Source organism: Tauraco erythrolophus, chromosome 3 (assembly GCF_009769465.1).
Source record: "Tauraco erythrolophus isolate bTauEry1 chromosome 3, bTauEry1.pri, whole genome shotgun sequence".
NCBI classification, from domain to species: Eukaryota; Metazoa; Chordata; class Aves; order Musophagiformes; family Musophagidae; genus Tauraco; species Tauraco erythrolophus.
Genome location: NC_141467.1, coordinates 103,937,496 through 103,956,578, shown reverse-complemented (window position 1 = coordinate 103,956,578; position 19,083 = coordinate 103,937,496). Strand labels below are relative to the sequence as shown.

Here is a 19,083-nt window from a genome sequence, read left to right as displayed (position 1 = left end):
GACTTGATGATCTCTAAGGTCTTTTCCAACCTAGAAATCTATGAATCGATGAATCTATGAATCTATAGCTTGGTCTGGCCTGATGGACGTTTGATCAGTTATCCAAAATGGTAAAGCTTTTGCAGAAGATGTTGGACTAGTTAGCTCTGTGGAGTTTGGAATTCTTCAGATGCAAAGAAATCACAATTCATGTCTAAGTTAAAAGAAAGATGCTGTGAACGTGGTTTTCTGCAACTCCCAGGATGGACATCCTACCCTATGACTATTCTGGACAATGACAGACTCCTTGTTAATAATGTAAGTGATAAACATAATTTTAAGACCGCTTGTGTCCGGAACTAGAGCTTTGGGTAGAGGCTGATGTTCAGTCAGCTTCCTGCTGTTGCACTCACGAGACTTGACATAGCAGACAAATAGTGCTTGTCACATCCAGTACGTGCAAAACTTGAGGAGGGAGTTGGAGGATTTTGGAGAGCAAGAAGTGGATGGGAAGGAGAGATCTGCATCTGTTCATCGTGGGGGTCATAAAACTCCAAATTTCAGGGTTTCCCTCTTCTTCACAAGCACCCTAACAACTAGCATCACAAAGAATCATAGAAACATAGACTCATAGGATGGTTTGGGTTGGAAGGGACCTTAAAGATCATTTAGTTCCAACCCCCCTGCCATGGGCAGGGATACCTTTCACCAGACCAGAAATCTCAATCAGAGAGCCTTCCATGTTCTGAGCAAAGCAGCATCGCAGGCACCCTCTCCCCCTCAGCTATGCAGAGCCTGGGGAGGAGAAAAAATGGCTATAAACCCCCTCCTGGAGCAGGCATCACATTTGAGGAGCCAGGTCCGCAGCATCCCTATTCTAGCAATGACCCAAGGGTGCTGCCATGGCCCATTTTCACCCCCTGCAAAGCTCACCCGGCACACTGTCTCCTTTCCCTGTTTACGGGGAGGTGGGGGAAAGGCAGGAGCGTGCAGCAGATCCGATCTCTGCCACACAAGCTGCTCCTCTCTTTTGTCTGCCCTGCTCCCGCTAGCCCCTTCGCCCACACATGCCCACCCACCTCGGTGTCTCATCCAGGGACGGCTCGGGGCGCTTCATGGAGCCGCGGGGATGGATACTAACCTCTGCCGGGCTTCTCGTTAAGAAACTCATTAATATGGAGCTATCGCCTTTCCCTCCCCTTCCTCCCTGCAGTCAACCCCGACTGCTGAAAAACAGAAAATGGGGGGGGGGGGAGGAGGTGGGAAATCCAGGACACCACGTCCTCCCCCATCATGTGGGCTGGGGTTTCTTTGATGAGGTCATCAGCGAGGCCACCGTCTGTGTCAAGCGGGGAGAATGGGAGGCGATCGGCAGAGAAGCGTTGGCTCAGTTGGCTGGATGCCACTGCATATCCCCCCAGATCCTTCCCCCTCTCTCTCTGTTGCAACATTCCTGCAAGGATCCATGGAGAGTGAAATGCTGTGGTGCTGGGAGTGAGCTGCCACTGCCTCCTCAGCATCCTACCACCTGCAGTCAGGAGCCCAGCACCAGGGCAGTGTTGCCTATCCCATCCCCGTAGCCCTACGGCAGGACCATTTCACCCCAGGTCATGTCTGAGGGACATTCAAAAATCATTATTCAATCCTTAGAGATCTCTCATGAAAATCAGGCATAAATAAGCCTAGCTGCAATTGCAGCCTTTCATTTTTTTCACCCCTTTTTTATTTTTTCTTTTTTTTTCCTCTTTTTCCTTTTTCCCCTTTTTTTCTTTCTTTTCTTGTTTTTCCTTTTTTAATCTTTTTGTTATCTTTTGCCCCCCGCCCCCCCCCCCCCCCCAATTTTGTCCTCGTAAAAGTTAAACAGATCTCTGGGGACAAATGTTCCCTTCTCAGCAGTCTTTTTTCCAACTAGGACCAGCTCTCCTGAGAGACAGCTTCCATGAGGAAAAGGGAGATTGAGCAAATTGCCCCAATCACATGGGGAGACACTAGCAAGGAAAAGACTGATGTCAGGATCCCTTCTGTCCCAGATCGTAGAATCATAAAATCATAGAATGGTTTGGTTTAGAAGGGACCTCAAAGATCATCTAGTTCCAACCCCCCTGCCATGGGCAGGGACACCCTCCACCACACCAGGTTGCTCAAAGCCTCATCCAACCTGGCCTTGAACACTTCCAGGGATGGGGCATCCACAACTTCTCTGGGCAACCTATATGTCTGCTTCTTGTTCCTCTGTCCTTAAAGGGTGCCTTCTTCCCTGTGCTTGTCTTCCTTATACTGTCTCAGAGCAGACTGCATGTCATGTGGGACCTGCAGCCCCTGTCCCTTGGACCTTCCAGGTCTCAAGCTTTAAATATGACCTAGATATACACCTTCACTCTCTTTCTTGCATGCTCCCACATACACACCTTTCTCTGTGCAGAGATGTGAAGCCTCTGCAGCGAGTGTCTTGCTGCCATATGGACCTGGTGATCTCTATCCTGAGACCACCAAGTAGTTGTGTTCAGTGTGGGGGTGGTGATGTACTGAGGAGCTGTGGCACTGTGCTGAAGTTATTTTTGGGAAAGGAAAGCTCCTGGAGAGCTTTACAGAGCAGCTCACTCCCTAGTCCCTGCAAGCCCTGATCTAATATGTCTTTTAGTGATGTTTGGGGCCTCATACATTCAGAAAGAAGAAATTAGCACAGCCTGCTGCTTGCTTCTCACGTTCCTCTGTTTCCCCTGAGCTTCCCTGCTGTCCCTAATTATCCATCTCCCATTTACAGGGACTTAAATAATGGAAATGGAAAAGCTGGTTGAATTAGACAGGGATAAGAATGCACTGAATGAGGCTCTCTTCCCTTCAGAAATGACCTAACATTACCCTCTCTCTTATTAGTGATGCAGGCTCCCCACAACCACGTGAGGCAGCTGCTCTGTTGTTATCTTGAGCAGAGGGGACACAATTCCTGGGCTGACTCAGGCTGTGGCTCCCTGTGGCTAGGAGAGATTAGCAATGAAAAACAAGGATGCTTAGGGGAAATCTTTTGTTAACAGCGATGCTTGAGGAAGATAAAAATAAGAGAAATAACTTAGAAGAAGAAGAAGAAGGAAAAAGCTGAAAAAAAAGGTAAATCGAGTCACACTGAATGATGCAATTGCTAAAAAAAAGTAAGCAGTGGCCTAGATTTTGGCTTCACGGTGACGACAGCTGTGAGAGCAGCTAGCTGAGAACTGACATCCGTCAGCATACAGAGCTCTGGAGACATGAATTTGGCTGGCAACGACAGCCTTGTGTCCTGCAGTGACCATGGAAAGTCCCTGTGTCCCTTTGGTGGCCTTTGTGATGCCTTAATGGAGTCCACTACAAAGAACCAAACACACATTCCTATTAAGAGAAAGACAGGGCATCCTGTATCCCACCATCGAAGAATCATGTTCATGGTCCACGGGCAAGGAAATCACTGTCCAAGCATTACAAGAAACAAGCAAGCAAACAAACAATGTTCACAAAATAGGTTATAATAATTCATTTAGTGTTTCCTTTACTTTTAGTTATGTCCCAGCACTGAGGAGACCTGGCTTGAAACACTAGTGCTGAACTAGATGGAGCGTGGCTTCAAACCCACCTGAGATGTTATCCAAAGACACACAAGGCCATGTGCCAGTTCCTACAAGGCGAAGTGCAAGGTCTTGCACATGAGTTGGGGCAATCCCAAGCACAAACACAGGCTGGGTGGAGAATGGATTGAGAGCAGCCCTGAGGAGAAGCACTTGGGGGTATTGGTTGATGAGAAGCTCAACACAAGCCGGCAATGTGTGCTGGCAGAATCACAGAATCACAGAATGTAAGGGATTGGAAGGGACATCAAAGGATCATCTAGTCCAATCCCCCTGCTGGAGCAGGACCACCTACATCAGATCACACAAGAATGCATCCAGGCAGATTTGGAACATCTCCAGAGAAGGAGACTCCACAACCTCTCTGGGCAGCCTGTTCCAGTGTTCTGTTACCCTTACTGGGAGGAAGTTCTTCCTCATGTTTAAGCGGAACCTCCTGTGTTCCAGCTTATATCCGTTTCCCCTTGTCTTATCATTGGATGCCACTGAGAAGAGCCTGGCTCCATCCTCATGACAGTCACCCTTTACATATCTATAAACATTAATGAGGTCCCCCCTCAGTCTCCTCTTCTCCAAGCTAAAGAGACCCAGCTCCCTCAGCCTTTCCTCAGAAGGGAGATGCTCCGCTCCCTTTATCATCTTTGTGGCCCTGCGCTGGACTCTCTCAAGCAGTTCCTTGCGCTTGAACTGAGGGGCCCAGAACTGGACACAATGGCAGCCCAGAAAGCCAACTGTGTCCTGGGCTGCATCAAAAGCAGCATGGCCAGCAGGTCGTGGCCAAATCCTAGCCAGGCTGGGGTAGGTAGATTTGAAATTGCTTTGGGATTTCAGTCTGAAAGAGGGCAAATAAAGCATTTAGGGGGGGATTTATGTGTGCCTGAAGAGAGAAAAACTACCCAACTATTCTGCTAGGCAATAACTGGTCCATGGTTCAGGCAGATAAGAGTATCTTTGGATGAATAGAAGACTAAACTATAAACATTTGCAGATGAACCATATTCTGGGGTGCACCAAAAGAAGCGTGGCCAGCAGGTCGAGGGAGGTGATTCTGCCCCTCTTCTCTGCTCTCGTGAGACCCCACCTGGAATACTGCATTCAGCTCTGGAGTCCCCAACACAAGGACATGGAGCTGTTGGAGCAAGTCCAGAGGAAGGCCATGAAGATGATCAGAGGGCTGGAACACCTCTGCTATGGAGACAGGCTGAGAGAGTTGGGGCTGTTCAGCCTGGAGAAGAGAAGGCTCCAGGGTGATCTTATAGCAGCTTTCCAGTACTTAAAGGGGGCCTACAGGAAAGCTGGGGAGAGACTTTTTACGAGGACGTGTAGTGATAGGACAAGGGGCAATGGCTTTAAACAGAAAGAGGGCAGATTTAGATTAGATATAAGGAAGAAATTTTTCACTGTGAAGGTGGTGAGGTACTGGAACAGGTTGCCCAGAGAAGTTGTAGGTGCCCCATCCCTGGCAGTGTTCAAGGCCAGGTTGAATGAGGCTTTGGGCAACCTGGTGTAGTGGATGATTTCCCTGCCCATGGCAGTGGGTTTGGAACTAGATGATCTTTGAGGTCCCTTCCAACCCAAACCATTCTATGATTCTATGAAAGGATCTGGACCTGAAAACAGAAAAAAATCCTACTTAGCGTGTCCCCATTATGAATCTGGAGTTCTTTAACCCAGATTAGCGTCATCAGCCAGAGAGAAGTTCAGAGGGAATTTGAGAATGAGATTAGCACAGAGGTGTCCAAACAAGCATGGCTTTTGCTGCTGTTGCACACCTTGGAGAATACCTGCAATACCTGCACAGCTTTCCCTGGGTCACCACATGATCAAGGGTGTGATTTGATGGCCCAGCAATCTACCACCAAAAAGGACAATGTCCCATGTTGCCTTTGTGACTGTGATCTCCCAGTGCTCCTCTACCACAGGACCTCGTCTCACACTGCCATGGGGGTGTTGACATGAAACTCAGATAGAAATGGTAAAGTAGAACCAGGGCTGCAGAGGAGGGTGGGACTGGCTCTGTGGACCACAGACAATCCTTAGATCTGCATGGGTGCATCATCCTGGCAGACAGTGAGGAGGACAGCTCTCCTGGACTAGTGGGACTCTGTCAGCCAAGCCACACCAGGAGATGAACCAGGGCTGTGTGCTTCACAGCCACCCCACCGCTTTTCCTTATTTAGTAGACCTGTGATTTTCAGTGTTTAAGGCTGAGGAGGAGTAAAAAAGCACTACATTCAGAAGCTTTTACTAGAACACTTAGAGGGGCACCTTAAAGGGGGGCAGGTGGGGGAAGAGTCAAGGATGCGGCCAAACACGGGCTAGATTCATCTCTCGGCCATGTGGCATAAAGGCAGATGAAATTTCATAAACCAGGTATGAATCAGGCCCTTCAACGTGATGTGCATAAGAGAAAAATGAAGTTCATTTGGAGATGTGACCTCATGAGGGTCATGACAGCCAACACCGGAGTTCCGGTTCTTGCCGAGAAGAACACTGACATCTTTGTCTTTCTTCATTTAGCCTCAGGCAGGCTTCAGGAGGTGAACGCAGCACAAGGAGGCACTCATTAACATTTCCTCTGCCCAGCGAGGAAATGAAAACAACAAACATCCCATTAAATAAGGGGAGAAAAAAAAAAATAAACCACAGAAGATAATTTTAGTCCGAAAACAAAGCGCTCTATCTTCCCCACAAAGTATGGCTTTTCAGATGAAAAGGATAGAACTTGCAGGCTCCTCCGCACCAGGAGGAGTGGCACTACTACTACTAATAATTACTGTGATTATTGTTAATATTGATAGTGGGCTGCCCTCGGTTTCCCGCTTGCTTCCGCACCTCCCAGCACGTGACGTGTGGGCCCCAGCCGCGGAGGACAATGGGTGGCCAGGAACAATGCCGCCACTGACGCGAACCGTGTTTTGAACGCGGAGCTCTGCGTTGTGAGTGCCAGCTTCCGTGCAGCAAAGTGTTCCGAGGCTGGAGACGGATGAATAGAGACGTACGGTGTAAATCAAATGTGTTACTCTTTTTTTTGTTTTGTTTTGTTTTAATGAAAAAGCCTAACACCTTAGTTTCTCTTCATTTTATTCCCTTCTTGAGGGTTTTGCTACCAAATAAGTGACTGGGCAGCTTTGTTTGGTAACCTACAGGAGGATCGATAGGGTTTCAAATGGCACGGAGGCGGAGGGAAGGGATTATCGTTTCTTTTTTTCTTTCTTTCTTTTTTCCTTTTTTTTTCCTTTTCTGTTTTTTTTTTTCATTTCTTTTTTTTTTTTTTTTTCTTCTAGAAGGAGGAAGCAATTCTGGAAGGGAAAAGGAAAATTCTAGTAAAACAGATACAGGATGACAGAGAAAATCCCTTCTTCACCAGGAGAAAAAAATAGTCTCTAGAAGAGTATGGGGTTGCTTGCACACCTGCTTTCAGACTTCTAACTTCAAGCTCTTCACAGAGTCCTTGGTGAAAGACAGAGTCCTCCAGATAGTGATTCAGAGAAGGAACGCCATGCACATCACAATGCTTAATTGGGGAGGGACCCTGGCATCGCAGTAGGGTAATACAGCATCTAGTGGAGCTCTTCTGAGCATAAGACACTAAAAGACAGCACAACTCAGCTGCACCATAAACTTTCCTGAGCCCTGGGATCTCCTCCTTCTCACTCACCCACCAGGTTCATCTGGTGCACAGCTCAGGCTCACCTCCAAGAAGTGGCATGTCTTGCCATAAGGTAGACCTGAGCGAAACACTCATCCAGATGAGGTGTTAAAGGGGTGTCAATCGAAAAAAAAAAAAATCCCAAACCCCATGAAGTTTGCTCTAAGGCAAGGTGCAGTGAAAACTCGCATCCTGAATGGCTGCAAGGGGTGAGTGCCACTGGCCTCTGGGCGCATCATGTCATCAGCAAAGCACTGCTGTGACAGCACTGGGGAAGGTGCCAGTGCTGGCTGTGACTCAGTGTCCCTTTCATCTGGTCCTCCTCCTCGCAGTGGGGTTTTCTGTTGCTGCTCACTGTCATGTGTCCTTTTGTCTACCTGTAATTAGTTTGTTGGCTTTTATTTTTTCTCACCTTAATTTTTTTTGGGGGGCGGGTCTGATCCTAATCCAGTGTCTTTTAAAGCTGTTCAGGAAGTTCAAAGGACACAATCCAAGAGAAGTGTTCAAGGCCGGGTTGGATGGGGCTTTGAGCAACCTGATCTAGGGGAAGGTGTTCCTGCCCATGGCAGGGGACTTGGAACTAGATGATCTTTAAGGTCCCTTCCAACCCAAACCATTCTATGATTCTATGAACCTGTATTAACACCGTCCCTGCTGAGCTATGAGATATGGCTTTTGCTGTTTTCTCTCCCTTCATTACTCCTGCTCAGCTGTTTTGGAGGAAACTACCCTTTCTCACTGCTCATCCTTTTTCTTTCTCCTTCATACTCACCTCCTACCTCCCTTTCTGTTCTACTTTCTCCTTTCTTGTCTTGTACCTCCTGTGGCCACTCAGAGGACCACATACCCTGCAGTCTCTCCTGTCCATCTCTTTGCCAGTTTTCCCGCGACATGTAGCTAATTTCAACAGGACTCTGGCCGCCTCTTTGTAAAGCCCTGAGATAAAGCTGCTGTGGCAATGAGAGCCTCCTCCCCAGCCTGCCCAGTCCTTGTCTCCTGTCCTTCCATGCCCATCTGTCTCTCTGTGCCGGAAATTGTCTGTCTGCCTCAAATTACCTTTCTCTGTCAGCTCCCAGCACTCTGTCTCCCTCCTCCCTTTGCTTCCGGCTCCCCTCTCTCCTCCTTCTCTACCCACGTACCTTACTTTAATTAGAAATACAATGAAAATGCTTATCACTATGTCTTAATCAGCAAGTCATTCCCCGGCAGGTCCAGAAGGAAAACCCCCGTTCCTCCTCGCCTCTCCGGTCTCCCCCACCACCTCCACAGAAGAACACACAGTTTAGGAGGAGAGCTCGGTGGAAAGGTTGCAGAATGAGATGAACCTAGAGGCCTAGATAATCTGGAGGAAAGGGCCAACAGAAGCCTTATGATATTCAACAAGGACAAGTGCTGTGCCTGGGAAGAAAGAGTCCCTGGCAGCAACTGACTGGCTGAGGCTCAGAAGTGGACATGGGAGTATCAGAGGACAGCAGGCTAAGCATCATCCACCAGCGCGTCCTGGCAGCAAAAAACTTATCCTGGACTGTGGGAACGTAAGCACAGCCAGAAGACCAATGGAAGTGATTATCCTCCTCTACTCAGGATGTATTAGACCATATCTAGCTGCTGCAACCAGGTTTAGGCCCCTTAGTACCAGACATTGGTCAACTGGAAATGAGTTCAGCACAGGCTGTTGAGATGGTCAAGGCTAGAGCACTTGCCTGGTGTGGGACCAGGGCTTGGCCATCCTGGAGAAGCAATGACTTCAGGGCGATGTAACAGCAGTTTCCCCTTACTTGTGGGGAGGTTATCAAGCCAGGCTCTTCACAGAGGTGAGAGGACAAGAGGCATTGGGCATAAATTGAAACAAGACACTCAGTCTGGTTGTAACAAAAAAGGTTCTTTCTCCAAGGACAGTCACGTAGTGGAGCAGGTTGCCCAAAGAGGATTGTGCAATTGCCGTCCGTGGGGTTTTCAATATCTGAAACCTGAACCACCTCATCTGACCCAGTAGCTGACCCAAATTAGAGTAGGAGGTTGAGCTAGAAACCTCCTGAGGTTTTCTCTTCCAGCCTTAATATTCCTGAGATCTTATGACCAGACCTAAGTGCCAAATAAGACCATTCAGACTGATGAATCCCCACACACTGAAAACCATGGGAGAAGGAAAAAGAAGCAGCAGGGGCAGGAAAGACACAGATTTGATGGAGTGGGGTTTACAGCCAGTTCATTCCAGACTCTGGCATTTGATGGGACAAGGTGAGGTTGAAACCAGGTCACCTTGCAAAGTTAAATCCAGTCTATTACCTGTCCCTATCCACTGGCAATCTCCTAAGGGCCATTTCTGGGGATCCTGGGTAAAATCCTTTCTGGATAATATCTTTGCACTAATCCAGAGATACAAAGAGTGCACAGTCTCTCCCGATTCATGTGATCCTTTACTGACAATGCAGGTTTAAGGTGAATATACTCTATGGGGTATAGGGAGCATAAAAGGCTCCAGATCTGTCCCGAACCCTCTGATGATTGACATTTGACCCTTTCCAAACACAAACACAGATGCACAAAAATCTCATGCTCAGAATGAGGTGAAAGTGGAAAAGTAAGCAAGGCAGAGGGCATAGTCATATCACTACCATGATATGTAGGGGGATTAAAGTGGCATTGGGAGGGTCTGCTGGATTAGGCATCCTACATTTACACCCTCAGTCTTTTGCCCCCATCCCCACTCACTGGCACTCCCCACCTTTAACCAGACCATGCAGTCCTTCTGTATCAGCTTGCTGCTGCCCTAAATAACCCTCCTGTTTCCCCCGAGAGCCACAGAGCAGAAGCGTTTGTCCGTGTGCCATCACCTGGTAGGGAACAGACACGTGCCCTCCTGCAGCCCATGGATGTGGGGGGGAAAAGGGAGTCCTGACCCCTGTCCTTCATGCCCTTCAGCTTAAGCACTGCCAGTTTGCTCCAAGAGGACTCTCCTTTAACTGAATGTGTGGGGTCACTGAAACCTCCTTTCAGCATGACCTCACTGAAACACCATCCGTCTGCTCCCCATTTTGCTCTTACCAGTCTGGCTGTAGTCCCAACCTGGAAACACATGACCACGAGCTGCTGGAGTGTGGAATCATCCTAAGGCTCCCCTGGCACACTGCCCACCACCCCGAACGGAGGCAAGGCACCTCCCCGCTGGCAACACACTTGAAACCCCCTTTTTTTTAGGCGATATTCATGAATCAGCACCCCACTGCCTCCGGCCGCTGTCACTAGGAAGGGAAGAGAAGCCCCGGATGTCCTCAGCACCTCTCCGAGGGTGTTCCGGTGGGGAACTCTCTAGGATTAGGGAATCCTTTATCTCTGGCTTATATAAGACCCGGGGACTCCTTTTATGGTTGGCTTTTCCTGCTTTGTCAAGAGCAAAGAACAAATGTAGCTTCATCTGCGCTTGTGGGTTGGCTAACTGATTAAGCATCTGATTCAAGCTAAGTACGGAACAGGCTTTTGATGGGCGGATTTAATTCAGTGTAAAAACCAGGATGCTGTCCCCCCTCCCTTACTGAATATTCCCAAGATAGCGGTTGGTCTGATTGCAATTAAGCAGTGGGGACGGCTCCCATCTACCAAAGCTTTAGAAAGTCCAGAGCGCTCCAGTTTGTGCTGAAGTGGCTCCTTTGAGTGATTCCCCCTCTCCTTCCCCCCTCCTCTTTTCTTTTTTCTCTCCCTTTTTTTTTCCTTTCTTTTTTTTCCTTCTGATTTACCACCATTTCCCAGCAATTGCATTAGGAGTGAGCTCACTCCATGTGTGTGTGTGTGCGTGCAAGCATCTGCGGGTGTGTGTGGGGGGGGCCCTGTGGGTGTCTGTCTTGGTGTGACACACCGAATTCCTCCTCATTTCCCCCTCCTCGAGTCCTGCCAGGGGAAGCATGCTAATGATGACCTTGCTGAGTAAATAGTTGTGGAATGAATAAGTGTGGTGGGTTTTTTTTTTTTTTTTTCTCCTGCAATCTGAAAGGCGGAAGGTGCGATTACTCATCCATCTATCCAACTGTCTCCAGCACCTTTCAAGTGCTTCTCGCGTCGAGTCTGGGGGCGTGTGCGAGGGGGTGGGAAGCCAGGGGAGGCTGCCAAGATCTGGGTTGCCACAGACACCGGCCTCGCTTTTTCAGCCAATGAACGCCGCGTTGAGAGTGCGAGAGGAGGCTGGGCACCACCCACATGTTGAGCTGTGTGGGGTATAAGTAGATGGAAGAGCCTGGACGAGTAGCAGTTCAGACAGGGAAGAGAAGCAGCTCATTGCATCACTAGTGAAAGCGCTTTTGACTCACCAAGTTTACCGGAGGAGAAATCACCGGGATTTTTTGCAGCAGCTTCCAGCTTCTGTGTGCATCTCTGTGTGTTTTTCTCCGGCGAGGACTCTCTGACATTCAAGATTCTCAGCTCTGGATAAGCAGGTAGCGGGCAAGAGCGCGGGGCTGGACATCTTAGACAACTCCTCTTCTTGTTCCTGAAGGATCCTGACTCTCTCTGGGACACCTTGAACACGTGAGACCAGCGTTTCCGGCTGGGCACCAGGAGAAATTTGCCTACAACTCTCTCTGGGATCCACGGGGACCGAACAGCTCGCTCTGCGGTGATATCTGATTTGGTTGTGTTTGTGTCAAAAAGTCCTTTGAGGGGGGTTTGGAAGTCTCTGTGTGTTTTTCGGGAAGTGTTGTGGTGGGGTTTTTGAAAGGCAGCTCTAGTGCCAGGTCTTACAACCCAGTTCTTTACGTGTTTGACACTCGCACGGTCGGAGTCATGCAGCTGGATAATGTCACCAATGCTGGCATCCACTCCTTCCAGGGGCACCGTGGAGTTGCCAACAAGCCGAATGTGATCTTGCAGATAGGGAAATGTAGGGCAGAAATGTTGGAGCATGTCAGGAGGACCCACCGGCACCTCCTGTCTGAGGTCTCCAAGCAGGTGGAGCGCGAGCTGAAAGGCTTGCAGAAATCAGTGGGGAAGTTAGAGAATAACTTAGAGGACCATGTCCCAACTGATAACCAAAGATGGAAAAAGTCCATCAAGGCCTGCCTGGCCAGGTGCCAGGAAACCATTGCCCATCTGGAGAGGTGGGTCAAGAGAGAGATGAATGTTTGGAAGGAGGTCTTTTTCCGTCTGGAGAAGTGGGCGGATCGTCTGGAGTCCATGGGAGGCAAATATTGCCCTGGGGACCATGGCAAGCAGACCGTGTCCGTTGGGGTGGGAGGCCCAGAGATAAGGCCAAGTGAAGGGGAGATTTATGACTATGCCCTTGATATGAGCCAAATGTATGCGCTGACCCCTCCTCCTGGGGAGGTGCCCAGCATCCCCCAGGCCCATGATTCCTACCAGTGGGTCTCTGTGTCGGAGGATGCTCCAGCCTCCCCAGTGGAGACTCAAGTCTTTGAGGATCCCCGGGAGTTCTTGAGCCACTTGGAGGAATACTTAAAGCAGGTGGGTGGAACAGAGGAATACTGGCTGTCTCAGATCCAAAACCACATGAATGGCCCAGCTAAAAAGTGGTGGGAATACAAGCAGGACTCTGTCAAGAACTGGGTCGAGTTCAAGAAGGAGTTCCTGCAGTACAGCGAGGGGACGCTGACTAGGGATGCTATCAAAAGGGAGCTGGATTTGCCCCAGAAAGAGGGGGAGCCCCTGGACCAGTTCCTTTGGCGCAAGAGAGACTTGTACCAGACCCTCTATGTTGATGCAGATGAGGAGGAAATTATCCAGTATGTGGTAGGTACCCTCCAGCCCAAACTGAAGCGCTTCTTGAGTTATCCCTTGCCCAAGACCTTAGAGCAGCTGATCCAAAGAGGGAAGGAAGTCCAAGGCAACATGGACCACTCTGAGGAGCCCAGCCCACAGAGGACCCCTGAGATTCAATCAGGAGATTCTGTGGAGAGCGTGCCTCCCTCAACCACCGCCAGTCCCGTGCCGAGCAATGGGACTCAACCTGAGCCCCCTAGCCCACCAGCTACTGTCATATGAGCTAGTCCAAGGGAGGCAGCAGTCTGGGTTATATGAAAGGGAGAAGGGGGCGTATTTAGGAAGCTTCTCCTTGGACAGAGGTTCTGGCTGAGACGAGACATGAGGTGTGCTCAGTCCAACAGCCCATAGCAGAGGAATTAACTTTGCTTGTGGGGGGAGGGAGGCGGTGGGGGAGAGGCACCTTAGGATGTGGTTGCCCACCTCACTTGAGCCATGCAATATGGTGGTGCTGGACATAATGCTTGCACCACTGTGGGGAACAGACAATTTTATGAGATCCCTGACAAGAAACTAGAGACAATTCCCGACTTCACAGGCAGTCGGTTAGTGCTGACAGCTTTCAAGAACTTCATACGAGTGCAGCAATTGGCTGAGGGTTCCTACCCATCTGGATCTCTCCTTCTCCTTCTCTCCTCCCTCTTCTGAAGAGGTGTCCCTGTCCTGAGGAGACATCTTTCTTTGGACCCTTGCCCATTTCTGATTTACCACTGGGCTTCTATTCACTTGGCAATCTCCTGTTCTTACTTGCTCCAAAGGATTAAAAACATTTTTGATTTTTTTTTTTTTTTTAGAAGAAATCCCATGACTTCAGGAATCGAAAACTTTAAGAATCTGGATTATTTTTTGTGCTTTTCATTTTGCTGCACCTAATACCTGCTTTAATGTTTTTCCTCTCAAGAGGCTCTTACTGGTTTACTTCTTGTCTTAGTTTCTGTTCACTCCAATCAAGGCCACTGCAGTGCAGAGGTGAATTTCACCCTTTCTTTGCACATTGCACTGCGCATTCAGCAGGAAACAGAGTTTCAAATTAAATTCTGAGCTCGTTTATTGAAGCAGTAGTCTACTTCCTTTCAGAGAAGAGAGAGTGTCAAGGTGGAGAGAGGAGACACCAGAGCTATTTTGAGAGGGTGGGGGAAGGTAAGGGAAATAAATCCTTATACTTTGAATTGAACAAACAAACACATCCTAAATCCAGAGTAAAATATCCCCAGAGCAGCAAACCAAGTCCATGCTGATGTGTGGAGACAAGTGAAGCTTTTGCCATGTAAAAGCAAAAAGAAATGAAGAGAGGAGCTGTGTGTCCCAGCACAGTTTCAGCCTGTGCATCACAACAAAGAGTTTCTACTCACACAGACAGACTCAAAATGCTCTTGGAAAGCCTGGCATCCCTGTCCTGGAGCAGCTGAGGACAGAGTTTTGTCTATTCACAAAGAACTTTCTACAACATCTGCTTGCCATGGATGGAGATGGACTTGGACTCTGTGACATTTTCCATGTTGAGACAATAATGCTCAGCGTTCACCTTGCCTTGGCTAACATCTGACGACAGGACTTTGAGATGAAGCTGTTGTAAGACACATTCAGGAAGTTTGGCTCTTCAAATCTTCTTGAGGCTGGACACAACTTGAGCATCATCTGCATTCAGCACCAGACCAAATAAGCAACACCTCCACGAGAGATGCAGCAGGGGAGCAGCAACAGGAATGCCCCTGAGATCCTCCTGGCACCACTACAGCAGTGACTTGTGGCACCAGTGGCTTGGAAGGCCTTTGGCATACCTCCTTCCAAGAGGATGAAGGTAAGGCGATTCTCTGATATTCTCCTCTCTGCACTCATCACGCCTAAATTAGCCATAGCCTGTCCAGTAAGAACCTTGCACTGGGATAAAAAAAAAAAAAAAATCTGAAATGCAACATGAATCATTGTAAGTGACAGAGTAGAGCTGGGAGAAAGGGGAAGGGAGGGACAACAAAAGAGAAATAAAGGACAGTGAGTGGGAAAAGTTCCCAAACAGGACAGTGTCTTGCACTTGCTGATTAATATAGGGAGGAAATGGGAAACTTCATCATTAGCCCAGCCAAAGGACCTGCCCTGGGAAGGTCTAGGCTTGAATCTCCAGCTGTGACAACACATTACAGGTCGATGCACAGCCCAAAGGAGATGCATGTCTGTTCTGCACCCTTGCAAGAAGTGAGTCGGTCTCAGGAATGGTGGCGGCTCTCCTCTCCCTTGTTCAGAGCGAGTCAGTTTGGCAGTGGTTGTGTCTGCAGAGAGAAGGGAGTATTTCTCACTAATGACCTGGGATGAGTGGTGGGGGAGTGGGTGTCATTGCTGAGGATGAGCTGGCCGTGCGTTACAAGCATTATCTTCTCTTGGTTGCAGTGACTCACTCAGATCCTCCTCTGAGAAGGAATCGCTTCACAGTGCTCAGGATTTGGAAGGAAAGCCAAAGGCAAAAATCTTCAAAACCAAGGATTCAACATCAGACCTGCTGTCAGGATCCCCAGCCACTGACTGCCAGATCTACTGTCTGAAGGAAAGACTGCCACAGGTAATTAATGAACTCTCATCTTGCCCCTGTGGGTCTTTCTTAGCCTCCCCAGTGTCCTGACCCGAGATATTGAACAGCCCATGTGCAAATATCTGTGCTGGTCTTGAGACCTCAGCCCTAGTGCTTGCAAGAGGCTGGTACCATCCCAAGATGGGGTTTCAGCTTCTTGATGTAGGAACCCAAGCACCAACTCCAATGATTAATACTCTAGGGACAGCGTGCATCATGCCTTGCTTTCTGCTGGACGGCTGGCACCAATTCCTAGCAGGATCTCCAGCCTGCAGACACCTAGTAGGCACAGCTGAATATAACGCCACCTCCTGAAAAATTCCCTGTATTCTCCACTTTGGATATCTAACCTGAGCTGCTGCATTTTTTTTTTTTCTCTTTTACAGAGATCCCTGCTGCTGTTGCTGTTTTCTTCTCTGTGTCCAAGATTCCTGCTTTCCCAGGGAAGAAGCGAACGCTACAGGAAGACAGAGGGCAAATCATGTACCAAAGAGCCTCTCACGCAGTGCAGTGCCATGTTCAAGGTTGCTGACAGCCAGAATGAAAGGAGGAAGCCACTTCTAACAGGATGAAGAAAAGCGCGAGCTCGTCCAAGTACTCCAAGCACAGAGAAAACGTTGAGAATGAAAAGAGAAACCAAGAGGCAGAACAGAAGAACCAAGTCTGGGCTTTGGGGACAGCAAGGATGCTGGGCTTGTACTGACTGTCTGTTGAGATGATACCATACCTCTGCAATCTGGGGCCACTGGGACTCACCTAAAGAAATCTTCACCAGATGATCAGTTAAAGACCTTTCCTGATTAACTTTGCCAAATAACTGACCCTATCTAGGCTATGAACCCTCCATGCTGTTAACGCTGTAACTCATTTTTCCTGAGTTGAGGGTAGCTTCATTTCATGCGGGTATCAGTTTTCAAACCTCAAAGGGCTCTGGAGGTTCGGAGAAGCATCCTGCGGTCCAGATGCTTGTCTGAACTGCTTGAGCCCACACGACTGGGCCATCTGTCTTGCCAGAAAGGAGATTCTTGTGAGATTGCAGGCTCTTCCTGGATCTGCATGGGCCAGAGTCACTGCAAGAACTGGGGTTCTTGTGCTGGCTTTGGCGTGACTGTTTCCATCCAGACCCAGGGAGTGCAAAAGACAAGAGCTCGAGCTGGTTGAACAAGACAGTTTTGGTTCACATCTCAGCTGAAGAGGTCCAGTTGGTTCCTCTCTCTTCCAGAGCCAACTGTCCCGGGTATGCGAGTGTGCGTGTCAGTGTGGGTGTATGTGTGTCGAGCAATCCAATCCACCTAACCAAATTCTGTGGTGTTTTGTTGCATTTGAACTAAACGAATGAGACCTAACGTGCATTCCAACAATGCTCAGCAAAAATGTCCAGGACTGGAAAATTCTGTAAAAAAATGTAAAGGCAGACTTCACAGGCATCATCCCAAGGTCAAAATGATGTTTGATTTTGAGGTGCTTAATTTCCCTTTCAAGGGACCTGACTGCCTCAGTAGGCATTTTATTTTTCCATAGACTTTCCTGCCTTTTTAATGAATTAACCAGTCTGTGCTACTTCATAATTCGGTCCTGAGGTTTATACATTTTCAGCTGACTTTTTGGAATGTGCAGAACTGAATCTCCTGGACTGATTTTATTTTGATTATTGCTCTTAGCAGAGTGGAGTTTTACTTGTAGCACCCTGGTTTATATTACCAGCCTCTCCAGGAAGGACTGGTAGTTTATTATCCTGGGGTAGAGTCACATGAATGAAGAAGTGTGTATGTGTTGTGCCTGTGAAACTTTAGCAAATTTTGACCACTGGATTTTTTTTCCTTAGATAATTTTACATTTGACTCTGATGAAACTACTTTAGAGTTTTTATTTTTAGTAGAGATATTATTAATTTGAACAATCTTGTACAGAAGGCAAACACATTGAATCACTACAGGTTATAGGGGTTGAAGCCAAAAGGTCTTTGTAAGCCAACATCACTTGCCCTAGATCTGACTGTATCAGGCAGTTTATTCCTCATGTGTCATGTTGGAGTTACAAGATCACACCAAGCCACTGGAACCTGTCAATAGAATAGTGCTACACTCTATTTGCTATTGTAGCAAAGCCTTTTGTAGATTTATACAATAAAACTTTGAAACATCTGCTTCAATTGCTTCGTGCCTTGCTTTCTGGTCTTTCTTCTTTAGCTCATGGGAAACCCAAGTATCCATTTCCCTCTAAAGAGCTGGTCTTGTCAGCCATTTGGACTTATTTGACTCATGAAATCTTCCTTCTCAGCAAAAGCTGATTGACATAAAAATGAAACATACTGGGCCTTTGGAGAAAAAAGGTTGGATATAGAAAATATGGAGGAGTTTTAAGGGGGCTGTTTAACATTTCAGATTGAGTCAAATGTAGTCCACGAGGCTGGGAGAAATAATCCCTTGTGAGATTGTGGATTGTTCAGGGCTCTTGTTGGGTGCAGCTGAGAAGAAGTCTACTGAAACAGAGGGCAATCACAATCCCACCCATGCTTGAGAGGTAACAGGCATGGAAGAGCTGAAGCAAGTCAGGGCAAGGTAAACAAATCATTAGGCCTGAATCAGCTCTACTTGCTATCCAAAGGGACTTCAGCAGTCAGAAGAGCCACCACTCAGCAGCACAGAGACCCAGAAGCTACTATCAGGCTGGTGCTTTGCTATCTATCTAGAGCATTCGCCTACACCAGGGTTATTCTCTATTCCTTGGGCTCAATTACCTGTAAAACACTTCTGGGTCATTGGGGCTGGAGGAAGGAAACAGCAGGGAATGTAGCTCAGAGTGTTTTAAATTTAAATGAGTGGTTTTGCAACAGGCTAGGCTCAAAGATCTGGCCCAAAGACCTTCAGTCCATGGGGACAGAGGACTCTGCTCTCAGTCTGCAAATCCCTCCTCTCCTGGAAAGGTTTTGCACTCAGGTGAATTTAGCTCTCATTCCCTTCTCTGTCCCTGGTATCTTCCCAGCAAGGAAGGTATTAGGACTAACAATCTGGGATGTGATGCAGCTGGTAATGTGCACCTGAGTTGGTCACTTGGGGAAACAAATGGACTCATTCCTTTCACGTGCTTTGCCAAATGCGCCTTCCAGATATTTCTTTTGGGCTCAGGTTGAAAAGGCAGATCATGGTCTGATGGTCAAATATGCCCAAAGGACATCTGCTAATCCTTGTGTCTTCAGCTCTTTACAGCTCATTCCACCATAGACTCTTATCAAGAGTGAGAAAGAAACTTTGAAGATGTAATTTGGGTTCACAGCTGAACTCTGCCTTTGTGCCCTCAGCTATTGTCATCAGCAAAAAGTGAGAAACAAGCGTTGAGAGGATAGATGAGCAAAAGGGGTGCAGCCAGTGTCATTCCATCCTGGAAAAGCGTAAGAGAAACTGGACAGGAGACTTTACATGGTCTATGGACATGGCCAAAGGGCTGGGTCTCCTGCAAGGACCAATCCAGTGCCTTGCAAGAAAAAGCAAGAGCTACTCAGCTGGAGGTGCTGAGCTCTT

The 19,083-nt window shown here is 48.1% G+C and overlaps 1 protein-coding gene across 1 annotated transcript; it reads left to right on the top strand.

Annotated features, from left to right (window-relative positions):
* Positions 1-12,006: 12,006 nt before the first annotated feature.
* On the top strand, positions 12,007-13,221 carry ARC (activity regulated cytoskeleton associated protein). The gene has a single exon (XM_009984141.2). The coding sequence runs from the start codon at positions 12,007-12,009 to the stop codon at positions 13,219-13,221; it is 1,215 nt and encodes a 404-aa protein (XP_009982443.1).
* The last annotated feature ends 5,862 nt before the right edge of the window (positions 13,222-19,083 follow it).

Bases quoted from the DNA above. Each gene is read 5' to 3' on its own strand.
- ARC (XM_009984141.2), top strand. From the start codon at position 12,007: ATGCAGCTGGATAATGTCACCAATGCTGGCATCCACTCCTTCCAGGGG.